Below are 19,071 nucleotides of genomic sequence, written 5' to 3' on the forward strand. Positions count from 1 at the left end.
AGGAAGGGAGAGGGATAGAGAGTTAGAAACATCGATGAGAGAGAAACATCGATCAGCTGCCTCCTGCACACTCCCCACTGGGGATGTGCCTGCAACCAAGGTACATGCTCTTGACCAGAATCAAACCTGGGACCCGTGAGTCCGCGACCAATGCTCTATCCACTGAGCCAAACCGGTTAGGGCAGCCTCCCAGTCTTGAACATTGGCCTATTATACCCTTGTTCAATGGCATCACACTTTACTTCACCCTGCAGACTGTGCTTGCCTTTCTGGGCCCCTACAGAGTCAGAAGGTTCTGGAACTCCATTAGTCCCCAGCTCCATCTCAGCCTGACCTTCAGTCTCATGCCCCACTCCATTTACCTCTTTTCCCCTTCTGCTCCAAGCTACTTCCAGAAAACCATTGTAATATGAAGTGGAAAGAAAGATTAGTAGAAAGAACTCATACACGAATGCAATTTGAGGGGAGTGGTCCTGAACTAGGCTGGTCAAAATAGGACTGACTATAGGCTATAAAGAATAAACATTGTTGGGTCAATTGAAAAAACTGGAATATGAATGGCAGATTGCATCAAAGCTTTGTATTAATGTTAAAAAATATAGGGGTATAGATAGCTGAGAAATGTGTTTTGTACCTTATTAAATGTTTTTATCTATTAAAAGAATTCTGTAAAATTTCTCCTTAAAGATATCTAAATGTAGTGCATCACATGTTTAGATTTCTTATGTTGAAACATCTTTGGATTCCTAAGCTAAAATCTACCTGTTGAGTATATTATTTAAAAGAAGGAGAAAAAAAAAACCAACACAAAACCCAATACCTTGAATTTAACTTGAAAACAAAATAAATAAATCCAAAAAATAAAGAACAAAGAAACAAACAAAATTCAAGTATTATTACTTAAGAAAGTTTGGAAAGCATGAAGTTTTCACAACAGAAGAAGCTGTGTGGGTGTGAGGGGCAAGCGTGTGTGTGCACACACATTTGGAGGGCTGGGTGTTATGAACTGGAAGTAGAGAAATCTGATTGAGAGAAAAGACAAGACTGAAAGAAGCAAGAGTATCAGTCGACACAGAAAGTGGCCTGGCTGCTGAGACCATTAGTCATGGCCCCTGATTGGTCCATTCACATCTTGCATTGGACATGGCTCTGATTCCTAAGAGCAAGAGCAAAACAGCCTCACTGCACGTAGGCTGCACAAGAGCAATTTGTTGCAAATCAAAAACTGGAAAGGTCTTATCTCTGATTGCAGGACTCTACCAACAAAGTGAGCTTCCGGAGGGAAGATATTCATGCCTGTAGTCAAATCCTAGCTTATAACAGGAAGAGCAAAGGCTCAGACTGCTGGATCTACATAAGAATTACACAAGAGCTTTAAAAATCAACTATAGTCCAGGCCATACCCTGAGACAACTGAATCACAGCCTCTAGTTTAGGACACCAACATTCTCAAGTCCAGTCAGGTTGCGAAAAGCTGACTTTGAGGCTCCATGTGACCAAATGTTAAGAGAATTTAATTATAGTAATACTGCCTGAAAACCATTGGAATTGAAACTGTATGAAACTGTAATTGTTTTCTTTTTTAAATAGGGTTTTGGTAATTAATTTTGACAGCTTTTCTTTAAATTTCTAAAAATATATTTTAAATGATTTCTGTGAGAGGTAAAAATATTTTGATCAAACAAAAAAGCTTGCTGTCACTGTATTCTTTAATGAGTTTCACATAGTGCATCAGAAACTTCTATTTAATTAAAAAGGTTTGGTTTTATTTGGTGGCTGACAAATCTGGATCTGTAACAGAAAATAATTAAGTCTGTTTATATAAATAATTTTTCAAAGATTTATTTCAGCATTCAAAATCAGGGCTGACAATGTACATCAAATGTCATCGGGGTGTTGTTTCCAGTGAATTTCCTACTTGAAGGAGGCATTTGGAACAGCTGGAGAATATCAAACTTGCCAGTCTCAGCAAGGTGACATTTTTTCTATTGATTTATCTGAATTTCATTTCTAAAAAACATACTCAGAAGCAGTTTCATTCAGAGGTTCAACACTCCAAAATGCATAAGTACTTCCATTAAAAACCCAAATTTGATTATTTCACTTAAGAATCTTCATAGAATCAAATTCTTACCTGCATTAGAGCAGATGATATCTTGAGAATTCTTGCACATTTGGTTACTTTTTTTCTTTGTCAGATCACAATTAGTTGGGTACTGGCAAGCATCCCCAGACCATCCTTTGTCACATTTGCACTTTCCGCAGTCACACTTACCATGGCCTGAGGATTTAACGACATTCAGTTAGACTCAAATTGTTTCCCCCAAAACAAAAAAAAACACATTACTATAACTAAAAGAGTTAAGGGTAATGTTGGTTCAAGATTGAGCAATAATAAATTCAAACATATATATTACATTGACTAAAGGGTAATGATATTATTATATACAGTATAATGGATTATGTAAAATTTATTTAAATAACCAACTTTGAGAAATCATGCTAAAACATTAATTTATAGAGACATTAGGATAGGTAATAAATCTGAAGTGTAATAAACATAAAAAAATTTAGCATAGAATAAAACCTCAGTACCTCCACATTGCAGAGACAAAAGCCCAGTAAAAATTATTTTCATGTAAGTACACTTTATAGCACATAAAACTACAATTCTGAGTAAGGAATCTTACATGAATCTCCACTCAACCAAACTTTGGCCTTATATTTATTTGAATCTAACATGTAATAAAATTGAATAGATATATAAATATCACCTTGGGTAAGATTGACATGAAAGTTAAGTATATAGCTTGTTTCTCAATGAGGAAATTTGGTTCAAGACTCAAAAGAATAAGACCCACATTCATCTATTGCCACACAAGTTTCTCAACCTTTCATGCTTTCAAATGTACATTTTGCTGTTTTTATTGCTGGGATCATTAACTTTATTAAATCTGCTTAATGAAGCCTACTAATGTTTTCATTGGCTACATATAAATTAGACTGAAGTGCAAAATATGTATAACCCTTGGCCCTTGGCTCTAAGAATTTACAAATTCGAAGTTGAGACTGACATATGAAGAGAATTGACGTCAGACTTTCTGTTAAGTTTGAGCAATACAGTTTATGACCTATAGAAATAAAAAGGAAGAGACTTTCTGGACTTCCTTGACCTTTAAATAGGACTTGAAAGGTGAGGAGAGTTTGAATGGGTTGCAGGGATAGTATTCTTCTTTATTTTATTTTATTTTTTTATTGATTAAGGTATTACATATGTGTCCTTATCCCCTCATTGCTCCCCCCCCACACACTCATGCCCTCACCCTTCTGGTGTCTGTGTCCATTGGTTAGGCTTATATGCACATATACAAGTCCTTTGGTTGATCTCTCCCCCTTACCCCCACCCACCTCTCCCTCCCTCTGAGGTTTGACTGTCTGATTGATGCTTCTCTGTTTCTGGATCTGTTTTTGTTCATTTGTTTATGTTGTTCATTATATTCCACAAGTGAGTGAGATTGTGTGATATTTATCTTTCTCTGACTGGCTTATATTATAATATTACTAGAGGCCTGGTGCACGACATTGTGCACTGGGGTCCCTCAGCCTGGCCTGCACCCTCTCGCAGTCCACCCCTGAGGGGTCCTTAGTGCTGCTGCAGAGGCTGGAGAGTCTCCCACCACTGCCACTGCACTCGCCAGCCATGAGCCCAACTTCTGGCTGAGCAGTGCTCCCCTGTGGGAGCACGCTGACCACCAGGGGGCAGCTCCTGTGTTGAGCATCTACCCACTGGTGGTCGGTGTGCATCATAGCGACCGTTCACTCTGCCGTTCAGTCAATTTGCATATTAGGGTTTTATTATATAGGATGTCTTAATGCCTGAAATTCATAGACCACAACGGAATGGAATCATTGATCTGGTGCCAACAGTTATTCAGTGTGGCAGCCAGAATCCACATGATGAGGTCCAGATGGTCAGTCAGAATGAAAGGCTCAGAGGTCCCATTTGGGCAAGTTCAGCAGAGCCTGCATCTGTGATTGGCTGTGACTTTAAAAGTCCTCTGTGTGTGACCCAGTCCATGTAAACGTTTCTATTCCTGTTGCATTTTTCAAATATTGCATGCACCATAATTGTAATTCACTTCATCCAGTGCACATTACTCTTTCAAATTGATTGTTTCATTTTGCATTCCTGTCTGGCCCTACATGATAATGTTAATCTCCGCCAACTTGGTATCATTCACAAACATAAGTGATCTCTCCTGCCAACCATTCAGTCTATTTATAATATATTAAGCCACATTCTTGAAGGAGCTAAGCCTTTTTGATAGATCAAGTGTGTTGGTAACTGTAAGGACTCTTAATATTAGTGTATTAGGTTGAACCACATAATATTTTAACTTTTCTAAGTTGAATATCAGCTATTTCTTATCTTCATCTCCATATAAAGCCTTCATATCAACAATGTTAATAGAAATGATTTAGAAGAACAAGGAACAGTAATGATTTGCTAAATCTGGAATAAAAGAATACTCAATGCTTATTTATATCGGATGGGACAGCTTATTTGGAGATAAATACATAATTTTTTAGAAAGAAAATTATCTTCAGATGATTTTTACTCTTTATTTACAGTTAGGAAGAGCTTTGGAAAACCTTGGGGAATAAGGTTATGATATTATTGTGGTAATCTCCATTAAAGTATCAATAACATGGTTTTTAAAAATATCACACTTTTCAAAAAATTATCCATTGTGTATTAGCTTTCTGGGGCTTCCATACAAAGTACCACAAGCTTAATTGGGTGCAGGCCAGGGTGAGGGACACCCCCAGTGCATGAATTTTCATGCCCCAGGCCTCTAGTATATATATAAAAGGATGGCCCCTGCCTAGGGCTACATGAAATCCTAACCAGCACAGCATTCACCATTCCTGGCTGTCTAGACCAGCAATTTTCAATGTTTTTCATCCCATGGCACACAAAAACCAACTACTAAAATTCTTTGGCACATTGAAAATATATTTTTTGCCTATCAGATTAAAAAAGGGTATAATTTTGATTCATTCACACTGGAAGGCCATTGTTGTGTTCACCGTTGTCATTTTTAAATTTTATTTCACAATCCAAAGGAAAAGAGGTCAGTGTTCCTGACTCAGTAGTCAAGCATTGCATGTTTTAAACATTTCTGTGGCACACCAGTTGGAAATCACTGGTCAAGACCATTCCAGTTCTGGTTCTTCTCCAGATAAGTCAATTTCCACAACTACAAAATGTGGTCTTAAAATAAACAGTCCAACATGCTTGACAATAAATCTGTTGCCCTTCAAATAAATGCCCTAAGGAATCCAAAGAAAACAAGCACACAAAACAAGAATGTCAGAGAAATGCCAAAACAACTCCCAGCCAAAATAATGAAGATGGAAACGTAAAAGGCTTTGTTTCCAGGGCTTTCAGTGGTTTAGGGAAGACAAACCATAGCGGAGAGTAAAATCCAATAGTTTAGTCTCATGTTCAGTAAGAAGGCAGAGGTGTGGTTGGCTTTCTCCAGTGCTTCCCAGTAAGCTGGGGCCTTGATCTCCACTGATAAAGGCACTCCAACAAACACAGTATAAAAATTTGTAATTTTAAATCAAACAATGCAACAGCAGCAGCATCACCACTCTTCATAATCCTTTTCACCTGGGCAATGCAAGGGCAGTGGTGATGAACTCATTAAAATCCATTAGTGCACAATAGAGGGGAGTTGACACTATTTATTTTTAAATGAAAAGCTGTTTCAACATGGAAATAAAGACTTTACCAGTATTGAAAGAACTTTTAAAAACCAATCAACCATTACTAAATACAAATGAAAAATAATTATACTTTTCTTTGGCAAATATATAGAAGAAAAAAAATAGAAGGAGACAGCCTTTATCTCTCTTTTTCAAGTTTACTGATATTTTGGATGGAAATAAACTGCCAAAATGAATATGTTTATTGGATTAGCTATATGTCCTTGGCTTCGGTCCTCTTGAAGTCTTAAAAGGTAAAAAGTAGATAGATAGGTATTTAGGTAAATCAGATAGATAGATAGATAGATAGATAGATAGATAGATAGATAGATAATAGAGAATAGGTAGGTAGATCAGGTATAGAAATAGGGTGAATGAATAAAGAAGATAATATTTGTTATTCAGCCACTAGAAAGAAGGAAATCCTGCTACTTGGGACAACTTGGATAGACCTTGAGGACATTCTCCTAAATGAGGTAAGTCAGAGAAAGACAGGTACTGTGTAGTCTCACTTATACGTAGAATCTAAAAAATAGCCAGACAAACAACAACCGAAAGTAAACTCATAGAAAAAACTCAGATTTGTTATCAGAGGCAAAAAGTGAGGAGTGTGTGAAATGGGTGAAGGTGGTCAAAGGTACCAGCTGCCAGTTATAATAAGTAAGTGCTGAGGATATGATGAACAACATGATCTGTAGCTAACACTGCTATCTGGTATATTTGAATGCTTGTAAGAGTAAATTCTAAGAGTTCTCATCACAAGGAAAACAACTTTTTCTTTGTATCTATATGAAATAATGGATATTAACTAAACTTATTGTGGAAATTATTACATAATATAGGTATGTCAGGTCATTATCCTGTATATTTTAAATGTACACAGTGCTGTATGTCAATCATATCTCAATAAAACAGCAAAAGTCCTGATTATTAATTATTATTCATTACCACTGACAACAATTTTATATGGAAGAGGGTGGATGTTTCAAAAATGATTCTGGGTGTCAAATTAGCAAGGTATACCACTGATGGAGCCTCATGATATCCCTGAAATTTGAGCACCCAGTTGGCCCTGCAAATCTATTTGCTTTGGTCAAATATGTATATTCCCAAGACCTGCATTTTGTCCTATTTCCCAGTAGATTCAAACATGCTCATGTAATAACAGACACACTCAATTTTTCTCCTATCCTTTCTGAGCTACTATAGATTCCCCAGTCTTTTATAGGTACAAAGACAAACAAACAAACAAACAAAAAACTAACTATGCCACATCTAGAATTCTAAGAAAAGATTGTGAAAGGATCCCTTAAGTAATATTACAATTATTATGTTTTGCTATAGAAACTTGACCATTTTCAAGATGGGGCATCAGTCCCGTTTGCTTCTCAGGCTAACAAAAAAGGACTTAAATATATCTGCTTCTCAATCCTGAGAACGTTACAATATGAACAATAGAAGAATTCTGTGTAGAGGGAACATTTGCCCTAAGAAATTAAAAGGTCTGTTCTCCTCCTGTCCGACAATAATCAGTCATGTGACCTTTGTCAGGAAAATGGAAAAGAAAAACAGGAAGCCAGTAATAACAGGCTCTCAGGTACAGATGGTAGTTTATACAGGCTAGCTAGTCTATTTAATTTCCATAAGGAGCCAGTGAGATAGATTTCATTTCCAAGTTTTACAAATAAGAGGACTAAAGTATAATTTACTTGCTCAAAGTAACATGGTTTGTAAACTGAACAGCTATGTTTTCACCATTACACCCAGCATTATCTGTTTAGTTGCAATACAATAGACTTGAGAGGACACTTTTGTTCTCGGAAAGATGATGCCAGTAAAAGGTATGGACTGGTGGCTTGACAACACTGCTTTAGCTTTGGAGGTTTCCTTTCGGGACTCACAAGCATAGGATTGGATTATTCATCCTAGCTGGTGAAAGAACTCTAACAGTGAAACTATCCCACTTTACTATTTAAAATGAAAGAATGCCACAGCCGTCAGATAAAAGAGTTCAGGAATCCAAACCTCAATGTGCTCATCTGCAAAAGTAAGAGTTGGACTAACTAACTCCAAGATGCCTTTCATCTCGAAAATTCCATAAGATAGCTTCAATTAGTTTCTTTGTCTCATGAATTGGGAGATGTGCAGGAGGCGGCTGACCGATGTTTCTCTCTCATCGATGTTTCCACTCTCTATATCTCTCCCTTCCTCTCTGTGAAAAATCAATAAAATATATTTAAAAAAAAATAAAAGCACCCATTACAATATTGTAGATTATCATGATATGTTTATTTTTAAAGTGGGTTTGGCATGAATCAGTACTGCTAAAATTAATGGATTTAAAATTAAAATTCTGGTGACCTTAGAATGGGGAATAAAATATAAATTATAGTAAATAATACATAATATTTTGGATGACTCTTAGGTAGCACATTTTATAAAGTTAACCATATAATTATATATCAAATTCTTGCAAGAATTACACACACACACACACACACACACACACACGCAAGCTAGTGGATTCAGAAAACCTAGTTGTTAGTATAGATTCTTCCACAGCTGGTTTTGTCACCTTCAACACGCTAGTTAATCTTTGAACTTTTCTGGCCTCACTTTTTTTTGGGGGGGTGGGGGGTCTGGTAAATTAAAAATGTACGTCTCTCAGTATTTCTCAAGGGATGCAGGACATGTTTGTTTAAGGGGGCAGTATTAGACCTGTCTCCCAGACCCTGTTTTATCCACATTTCCCAGGAAGCTGGTACTCCCTTCCCTATCTGAAAATCCACGACACTAAGAGCCTAAGCTGCATTTCTCAGGTTCCTGAGGATGGAAAGACAGAGAGGAAAGACCACTTGACTAAATGACAGAAGTGCTCAATTTCCTTTTCCTCTTTCTAGCTTCCAGTTGTAAGATTTTATTCATCAGAAAGCTTTCAGAGATTCCTTCACTTTTTTCTACAATAAAAAATATACAGCCCTAGCTGGTTTGCTCAGTGGTTAGAGCGTCAGTGTGAGGACTGAAAGGTCCCTGGTTCCATTCAGGTCAAGGGCACATACCCGGGTTGCAGGCTCAATCCTCATTAGGGGGCATGCAGGAGGCAGCTGATCAATAATTCTCTCTCTGTATCGATCAATGTCTCTATCTCTCTCTCCCTCTCCCTTCCTTTCTGAAATCAATAAAAATATATTTTAAAAAATACACATAAAGAACCCTCATTTCCTTTCGTTTCTGCCTTGGCCTTTTGTCCTCTGTTGGGTTAGTGATTCAGGAGTGTCAGTATCAAATACGTCAACTGATAAAAGCCATTCAAGCCTTTGAAACTTAACATTCACCAATGATATTTCTTAGTCAGTGGAAATGAATTTACTCAAACTGGAATATAAGAATCTCAGAATATGGTAACCAGAGCAGGGGACCTTGAACTAGTGAAATCTCCTCAGTTGTACTGGGGAAAGAGAAGGAATATTACTTGGCCGTAAGAAGAATGAAATCTTATCATTTGTGACAGCGTGAATGGACCTAGAAGACATTATACTAAACGAAATAAGTCAGACAGAGAAAGACAAATACCATATGATATAACTTATATGTGGAATTTAAAGAACAAAATAAATGAGCACACAAATTTTTAAAAAATGTAGCTCCACCTTTACCATTTACTCCTTCCACATTATAAATGTGCAATGAATAATCTAATCAATGGAGATATATGTATATGTGCTTGTGTTATATATATATATATATATGTGTGTTCATATACATATGTAAGTATATGCCAGTATGAACTTTGTCTTTTAATATGGTTCCCAAAAGGGAAAGCACCAAATAAGATGGTATTTAGTGTCCATCCCAATGTTGAAATGTTTCCTCAGAACTTTTTGTATCTGTATATTAGATAAATATTAATAATATTCTTCATCTATTTAAATGAACCTTCATCTCAAGTTCTAGTGGTTGTCCATAGAGCAAACTCTGTATATGTTCTTATTCCTCATAGCATTAAAGAATTGTGTGTCAAAATGGAGACAACTGTCTACTCCATGAGGTGGTATAATGCAGAGCCTCTGTGTGCAGGCACCAGAGGCAGACTGCCAGGTTCTATGACTTGCTAGCTAGTTCACCTTCAGCATATACTTAATTAGATTCCTAGGCTGCCTTAACAAAGTACCACAAGCTGGGTGACTCCAAACAACAGAGACTAATTCCCTTACAATTCTGCAGGCTAGAAGTTCCAGATCCAGGTGTCAGCAGGACCAAAGCTGCTTGAGACTCTAAATAGAACCCTTTCTTGCCTTGTCCTGCTTTTGGTGGGAGCCAGCCATCCTTGGAGAGCCTTGCCTTGCAGCTGCATTGCTCCAATCTCTGCCTCTGTTATTACCTGGACTTCTCCCCCAGGTGTCTGTTTGGGTCTTTTCTCCTCTACTTATATTATAAGAACAACTTTCATGTTGAATTAGGGGCCACCCTACTTCAGTGTAATCTCATTTTAAATCATTACATCTGCAGTGACCCTACTTCCAAACAAGGTCACATTCTGAAATCCTAGGGGTTAGGATTTTTTCAACATTTTCTTTTTGGAGGACACAATTCAATCCATAACATCTCTCATTATCTCTGCTTCATCTGTAAATTGTGGATAAAATAATAAACACTGCCCATCAATAACATGTTAGCTATTACAATCTATACTGAAGATATTGGGAGAGCAGGTCACCCTAACACAACTGTCATGATTATTGCAATTCTAAACTTAAGTGTAGAGTAAAAAGTGGATGTTAAGTACAAATTCTGACTCATGTTTCTCCCTCTCCCATACTGCAGAGAAAAAGCCCTCTTCCAGTACTAATAGTACATCTGGGTTACAGTGAAACGAACTTTCCCTGGATGAGTCCACATTTCACAAAACTAATGAGTACACTGACCAACAAGCTACGTGAATGATTAATTGTCGCTGAATAATAATTTAAACATTTCAAAGTGCTAATGTGCTCTCAAATACATACCTATTTATATGTGTGTGCATCTATGTATTTTTCTAAGGTCCCTAAAACTTCCCCACATTCATACTGCACACTTTGGCATTAGATGCCTTTGGGAAAGCACCAAAAATACAAAAAGCAACAAAAATGTTTATCTTTTTTATTCAGCTTCAGAGCAAATCTCCTGACAAATTGGTAGTTTCCAAAATGTGACAGCCATCATTCAAGGAGTGTACAAGATGATATTTGTGATGCAAGAAGAAAATATCTAGAATTAATATTTATGCTTATTTTCATTGTCTTTAAAATAATTTTATAGATTTTATGTGTGCAATTTATTGATATAAAACATGTTTACATAATTTATACTGATAAGAACAGATACTACACTTGATCTTAGCCAAAAGGCCGAGAAGCGATCTACATAATTTATAAATTAGTATACCTATATATGGGTAAATTCATTTTTTAAATGTATGATCAGGGTTTTGAGACAACTGATTTAAGCAATAGGTTTGTAAAGTTATTACAAAGATTCTATTTCTTAAGGTAGGTGGTAGAGAATAATATCATTTTTGTTACCTTTTACACTTCTTGAAACTATTTCACTCAAAAAAATTAAAAAGAAAAAAACCCCCACATCTGTCAGAATTAATCTATATATATAAAAGCAAACGTGACTGAACAACCAGTCAACCTGTCGCTATGATGCACACTGACCACCAGCGGGCAGAGGCTCAAAGCAGGAGCTGCCACCTGGTGGTCAATTGCTCCTACAGCTAACCTCCCACAGCTGGCCAACATCCTGTGGCCCCTCCGAGAGCCAGCCAGCCAACCTCCCACTGCCCCTCACCCTCCATTGGGCCAACCTTCCAGGCCCCTCCCCCCAACTTCCCATGGCCCCTCCCCTGGGATGGCCAGCCCCAATTGGCCCCATCGGGACTGGGCAAGGCGCCCTGATTGGCGCCAATCACCGGCCAGGCCGAGGGACCCCACCTGTGTACAAATTCGTGCGCTGCGCCTTTAGCACTCATATAAGTAATGATGTCAAAGAGTTACATTTTGGAACTTCAGTGGCATTCAGGAGATGTCACAATCCTGAATCATATCCAAAAGACACTGCATGGGGCAGACTGAGGAATATAAATCATCATAGCCTGAGGGTCTATGAAGAACTTGATAGAATGTACTTGATTGTCTGAATGGGAAGACACTATTATTCAGAAAAATACATGCTGTATGTATGCAAGGTGCTAGCAAGAGCAATGAACTGTGTGGGCCTCCAGGAAAGGGGTCTGTCCACTGCCCTCTGCAGTAGGGGTAAAGTATGGGACACAGAGAGACAGGTTGGAGATCCAACTGCACATCTCTGGAGAGCTTTGCCAATTTTGTCTGGATCAGCTTGGAACACTTTCAATAGAAACAGAAAAGGTTTCAAAGGCAGCAAGTATCTGACACAGGCCTTGAAGTGTCCTACAGACCCAGCAGGGCACAGCAGGTCAATCACAAATTTTTGGAGAGGGAAGGTCATTAGCTAAAGAGGACTGTGGTTAAAATGAGTTCCATTACTAAATTCCAATGGGTTTATAAAGGCGCCCCAGTCAAAGATTCCAAAATAAGCCCGAGACTTTTTATAAAATGTACTTTTTATAAAATGTACTTTTAAGAAAGAACACTTTTATTGCTCCTTAATTAAGTCCGTGCAATGGCTAAACTGAACATCATCTATGATCATCTCATGATTTTCAAATATTATGATCAAGCAATTCTTTGGAATTTTATTTTCTCCTATTCCAACTAAAAAGGAGCAGATGGCAATGATTTATTTCTTATTTCCTTCTCACTTAGTTAAAAATTAACAAACATTTGTATGTTCAGTTAACTTTATTGTAAATATTCTAATTGCAATGACTTTTCTATTAACTCAGTAACTCCCTAGGGTTTTCTGCTCTCAGCTGTTCTAAAGTGGGTTAATAAAAGTTGTTGACAATTTGGTTGCCTTGATTGGCAAGAATGAAATAATTCTCTTGCAAGCAGGTAAAAGCACTTGAAGTCATGACATTTTCTACAATACAAAGATCAGTCACCTGAAGTAGCACTCTTACTGAAATCACATATATTGTAGAAGAGAGCAAACCACACTGAGGTGTGCATTTAGGTGATAAAAATAGAAAGAAAAAGTTTCTATAACAGCCAGTGCACTCAGTTGTCCTGAAACCATTTAAACCAAGGCATTTGGAGAGGGAGAAAGGGCATAACAGTAGTGGTCATTGCTCCGAAGAGAAGGAACAGCTTCATGCGAAAATAAGACCCGATCAAAACTTACCAACCCCTGTCCAGGATATTCTCCCTGTTCTTGACTAATGAGCTGTGCCATCCCCCAATCTGGAAGTCTATAGTTATTATAACTCATGATAGATAAGCTTCACCTATCATTAAATTTTATAGGCAACGCATTTTTATAGAATTCTAGATAGTGTATCTTGTCTTTCTTTTTCCATTGGCATACAGATATTTACTTTGGAAAATAGCATTACTAACCTACAGTATAATGCATAAAACAATTAAACTTCTGAGTTACAAATCACTTCAATTTATATTTTCTTATTTGGTTATGGCTATCCAAATGATGCAAAAAAATAGAAAACAAGTATTATCATTCTCATAGAAGAAGAGATTCTTGGTAATATCTTTAAATGATTCCTCCAAATTTTTAGCCATGCTCCCAAGTCATCCACTCAGCTTGGGTGCCCTCAAACTCAGGAGCAATGCAATTCCCAACTTCCTGTCCTTCCATCGTCTTACCTTACCCTCCCACATGTTGCCTCCTTCTCTCCAGCTCCAGAGGCGACATCAAGGTCCATTCCTTTCAAGGAGCCTTGACTTCCTTGTCTTCTGGTTCTTTGGGGGCCTTACTCCCTCTCTCTCCTCTATTACAACCCAAGCCTCATTATTAGCACCTTCCCCTTATACCATGAACTTGAATAAGGGTCTCCTGATCTTTACAAAATAAAATCAATGCTTCCTCTAGTAAACACATGGCCTTACTTTTAGTCTCTATTCCAACTCAATTCTCTCTTTTTTATTCAAATCTCCAAAAAGGAAGTTTTCACTCTGTCTCACCTTTTCTCTACAATTGGATTTCATTTCCACCATTCTATCAATGTTTCTAACTAAGATAACTAGCATGCTTTTTATTCCTTAATTCAATTAACATTTAAGTCCTAGCCATACTGTCCTTTGACATTTCCTTCCCCCCGCCCCCCGCACCCCTTTTCTTACTCTTCTCTGGCTCCTTGGCTTCTCCGTCATGTCTAAATGCATAGCATCAATAAAATCCATATTCCCCAATGCATCTTAGAAGAGATAAGGCAAGTAAGGAGAATAAAAAAGACTGGAGCATTTATTCCAAAGAGATTTAATTAAAACAAAGATAATCCTTACATTACTGAATCATATTAGGTTTTAAGCAGGCTTGAACTGTTATGTTTTATTGTTTTGTTTAATTTTTCCTCCTGGTATTTAATGAGAAGTTGAGGGTAGGGAAGAAAGCTCATAAGGAACACCAGAGAAAACAAAAAGGGAATTAAAAGCAAAATTTCCTTTGCATATCTAAATATCCAAGTTTCAAGATAATATAGCTGAATCTGCCACATACACACACTTAACAGTTTTCTTATAATTAGCAATGTGGCATATACATTGTTCTGAGACAATTATTTTTCCAAGTAAAATATATCTTGGAGAACTTTTGTCAAGAACTGCGAAAGGGAACTGAGATATGATTTTCCCTCATTTGAAATTAATAAATTAACCTGCCACAGTTCCCTGGTTTCTGGCAGAAGACAGGAGACTCTTGAGTTAGAGTCAAAGGACTTTATTACTCACTAGAGGCCTGGTGCACAAAATTCGTGCACTTGGGAGGGTCCCTCAGCCTGGCCTGCACCTTCTCACAGACCGGGAGCCCTTGGGGGATGTTCAACTGCCTTGGAGGCAGCGGGAGAGGCTCCACCACTGCCGCTGCACTCACCAGCCATGAGCCCAGCTTCTGGCTGAGCAGAGCTCCCTCTGTGGGAGTGCACTGACCACCAGGGGGCAGGTCCTGCATTAGGTGTCCTCCCCCTGGTGGTCAGTGTGCATCATAGCGACCTGTCATTCCACCATTCGGTCAATTTGCATATTAGCCTTTTATTATATAGGATTATATAGCATGTCAATAGCAGTAACTGAAAAATCAATTTGAGTCAGTTATCGAAGCCCCAATTCCCACAGGACAACATGACAAGGGCCAGGTGATGCTTGCACATGTGGTGAGTTGTGTACAGGAGAGGAACCCGTAAGATAGGGATCCCAACTCTTGTATAATGGGCAGTAAACATGCCCGAACATTTCCCAGAAGGAGACATTATTTTATTTTACTCAATTGTAAACAAATTTCCCTTTGCTCCAGAGGGAAACACCAGATCCAACTTCCAAGGCTGCTCTCTGTACAAACATCTATGAGAAGAATTATGAGTGCCTGTGTAGAAAAAAAAATTACAGAAACAGAAGAGACCCATGGGGAATTATCTCCTAACACCTCTTCAAAGAGTGACACCTCTGTTACTCTTTCTGACAGATGCATAATGTTCCATTGTATACAACCACAATAACTTAGCTTTCCTTTATTGGTGTGCACTTAATTAGTTTTGATCATTTGCCACTACAAACAATGTGGTCAGAATTATTCTTCCTTACACATGTATCTTTGTGCAGAAGTGTGAATAGATTTGGGGGAATTATTATTATGTGAAGTTTATGGATAAAAGAGTATGCATATCATTAAAATTTTAATAGATATAGACAAATGTTTCCAAAACTATACTAAATACACTCCCACCAACCATGTGTGTGTGAGTATACACCTGCCAACACATAACTCAGGATATTTTGAAGTAATCTGTGTCAATCTGAGCGTTAAAAATCATACTGGATATCTTTGATGGCATGTGTCAACTATGGGTGAGGTTCAACATCTTTTCATTGTTTTACAAATCATTTTTTTATTAAAAATTATTTTTGTCTCATTTTCTTAGAATTTTATGCTTATGTATTTAGCCTATTTTTTAAATGAATTTGTTGGACATTATTTTTAAGAGCATTGTTAGGTTTTATATATTAAATAAGTTAGTCTTCTACCATTATATTGGAAATATTTTTATGACATATGTAGTTTCTCATAATCCTAAATCACCTGATCAAATTCTCTCATGCTTTCTCCTTAAACGTTTGATTTCATGTATAAATCTGGAATTCTTTTGGTGCTAGAAGGTAAGTGTCTATTTTTATTTTTCCATGTAGTGAGATATGGTTTCCAACACCACTAATACATGGTTTGTTTTTTCCCCATTGATTTAAAACGTCACCTTTATCAGTACTACATATCTTTTTCTCAGCTCTGTATAATTTTGTATTGCTATCTCTATTAATTCATGTGTGAATGCCAAACTGTTTTACATGCTTGATTGTAATAATGTGTTTTTAAAAATATTTAGTAGGTCTAGTCTCTCTTTTGTATCCTTTGTTTTCAGTATTTATCTTTAGACTCAGCTTAATTCTAAAAATATTTTTTTTGGAACTTTGGGGAAAGAAGTATTAATCACATTAAATATAAAGATTAATTTAGGATAAATTCAACAAATATACACTAATGTAGAAGGTAAAAACAGTCTACCAATTTCAATTTAACACTCAATAATGAATGGCTTTGTACTCACTAACCAGATAATGAAGAATAAGATCACAGTAAGTACCGAACCCCCATTTATAACTACAACTGCGCAAACTACGCTGAATTTTGTTTATGATTTTCTTTATATTTTATTGCATTTGTATAAATGCATAGATACTGGTTTACTTTACATATTTTCTTTTATAAAATAGTATATCAATACTCTGTCACTCAAGCTTATATTTAATTTTATAACAACTTTTTACTTAATACTATGTTTGTAAGATTCATTTATCTTGTCACATGTACTTGTATTTTATTCATTTTCATTTTATACTAGTAGCTCATTGTATTATTATTTTTGAAAACTATATTTTCAACTGCTGTTGGACTTTGAGTTTGTTTCAAGTAGTGTCAATACCAATAATGTGACTATAAGTAGGAGACATATTGGAAATATTTAACAACTATGAGTAACACGTCTAAACACAGGCCAGCCTAGAAGCTCCTAACTAGCCTCTGCCTGATCCCTCTAGTTCAGTGGTTCTCAACCTTGGCTGCACATTAAAATCACCTGGGAATCTTATTAAAATCCTGACTTCTGGGCCTCATCATTAGTAACAAAGAAACAGAATTTCTGGAGGATGAAGCCCAGAAATCAGGATTTTAATAAGATTCCCAGGTGATTCTAATGTGCAGCCAAGTTTGAGAACCACTGCTCTAGTTATTGGGTCCTCATCAGATCTAAGGCTCCAGGTGAAGTCCTGCAGTGAAGAGAACAGCTGGAGGATCTTAGGAACCCAGGGGCCACATCTTCTTATCATCTGCTATGCACTAATTAGCAGTATTTCAAAATTAACAACTATTCTAATTTAATCAGCACATAGAAGCTGTATACTACCCTGACTATAAATATTCTTGAACATACTCTAGAATTTCTCTTCTATGATTTCTTTCTTTCTATACCATTATATAACCAGAATGTTGGCTCAATGAGAACCAAGATAGTCTTGTCTTAATCATGATTGTATGCAAAGTACCTAGAAAAGGAATTTACTAAACACTTTCATCTTTTACTTCCTTGACAGATTTTTTTTCTCTGGATGTTTCTTAAAAAAAAATGTTATGACCATACATATTCTCTCAGTTTTTGTACATTTGAAAATATGTCTTTTGCATACATACCTAAGTGCTGTCTGTTATATAAATGTCCCTGAACAAAGTGACTTTGGTTTCTTGTTTGTATTTAGCCTGATTCTCCCACAGGATTCCTTCTCTTTCAACTCAATAATTTTACCACGTTATATTCTACTGTTTGTTGATCTTTATGTTTTTCTGGAACTAGAGGTTAAAGTGAACGTATTTTAAACTGAGTAATTCTGAATTATATCTTTCGAATCATTCAGTTCCATGTTATTGTTTCTCTTCTATATGTCAATTCTATTGTATACCAATTCCATGGCATACAAATTCTATGTATGTACACCAAATTACAATTATGTTAGATCTCCTTTTTTCCTTCTTCATATGTCATTTTCTCTCTAATCTTTGGTAAAACAGTTGGCTATTTTTCATTTCATTCTTTTTAAAAAATATATATTTTATTGATTTTTTACAGAGAGGAAGGGAGAGGGACAGAGAGCCAGAAACATCAATGAGAGAGAAACATCAACCAGCTGCCTCCTGCACACTCCCCACTGGGGATGTGCCCACAACCAAGGTACATGCCCTTGACCTGGATCGAACTTGGGACCTTTCAGTCTGCAGGCCGATGCTCTATCCACTGAGCCAAACAGGTTAGGGCTCATTTCATTCTTAATAGTCTCAAGCCTGTGTTTCTTGTTCCTGACCTACCTAAGAAGTGTCTATTCTTCTTTTCTCTGCATTCATTCCTGTGGCTTTTTTAAAGACCCCTATATACTCCTAGACACACAACACCAGTTCATTTTACTTTTCTATAGGCAGCACAGCATAAAGTTTAAAGTACGTTTTGTACTGCTGGTGTGCAAATTCTCACTAGATAGCTTTGTTGTGTGAATTTGAGCAAGTTATTTAATCTCAGAATACTCATCTGTAAAATGGGAACGTGGTAGTATTTACATAAAAGTGTTCCTATAAGGATTAATTCAGATAATTGTAAAGAGCTTAAGACAGTGACTGTCACATAATAAACACTATATAAGTATTTATTAAATTATTATATAAATTTTCTCTTTTCCTCCTGGAGTACTTGCATCTCTCCGTTTAACTCTATTGCCTGGAAGTATATATATATGGCTTATAAAGAACTCTTTCTTTTTAATTTCATAACATCAAAAATGGTTCATAATTTTTATCAGCTCCATAGTAAGATCTTTCAGGTGTTGATTTATTACCTGAGTTTTGTTTGTTATGTTCATGTTTTGTATTTCTTTCTTGTGTTATATTTTCTTATGCTAATTTCTTAATTATTAATCATCACAAATGAAAGGGATTTTTTCTGGAACAATTATATTTGAAAAAATGTGGAGAGGAAAAAGAGAAGTGAATTTCTCTATGAACATTCGTTTGCACGTATGTGTAAATACTTTATTATTGATTTCTAAAGGTAAACTTGATGAGTTAAAT

The 19,071-nt window shown here is 36.6% G+C and overlaps 1 protein-coding gene across 1 annotated transcript in view; it reads right to left on the minus strand.

Moving 5' to 3' along the window:
• ITGBL1 (integrin subunit beta like 1) overlaps nt 1-19,071 on the minus strand; it is a 199,171-nt gene that overhangs the window by 110,773 nt on the left and 69,327 nt on the right. Inside the window, exon 3 of the mRNA XM_006752925.2 lies at nt 2,135-2,281. Within this exon, the coding sequence (XP_006752988.1) occupies nt 2,135-2,281 (147 nt within the window). The remainder of the gene's footprint in view (nt 1-2,134; nt 2,282-19,071) is intronic.

The sequence above is a fragment of the Myotis davidii genome, unplaced genomic scaffold (genome assembly GCF_000327345.1).
Source record: "Myotis davidii unplaced genomic scaffold, ASM32734v1 scaffold450, whole genome shotgun sequence".
Taxonomy (NCBI): Eukaryota; Metazoa; Chordata; class Mammalia; order Chiroptera; family Vespertilionidae; genus Myotis; species Myotis davidii.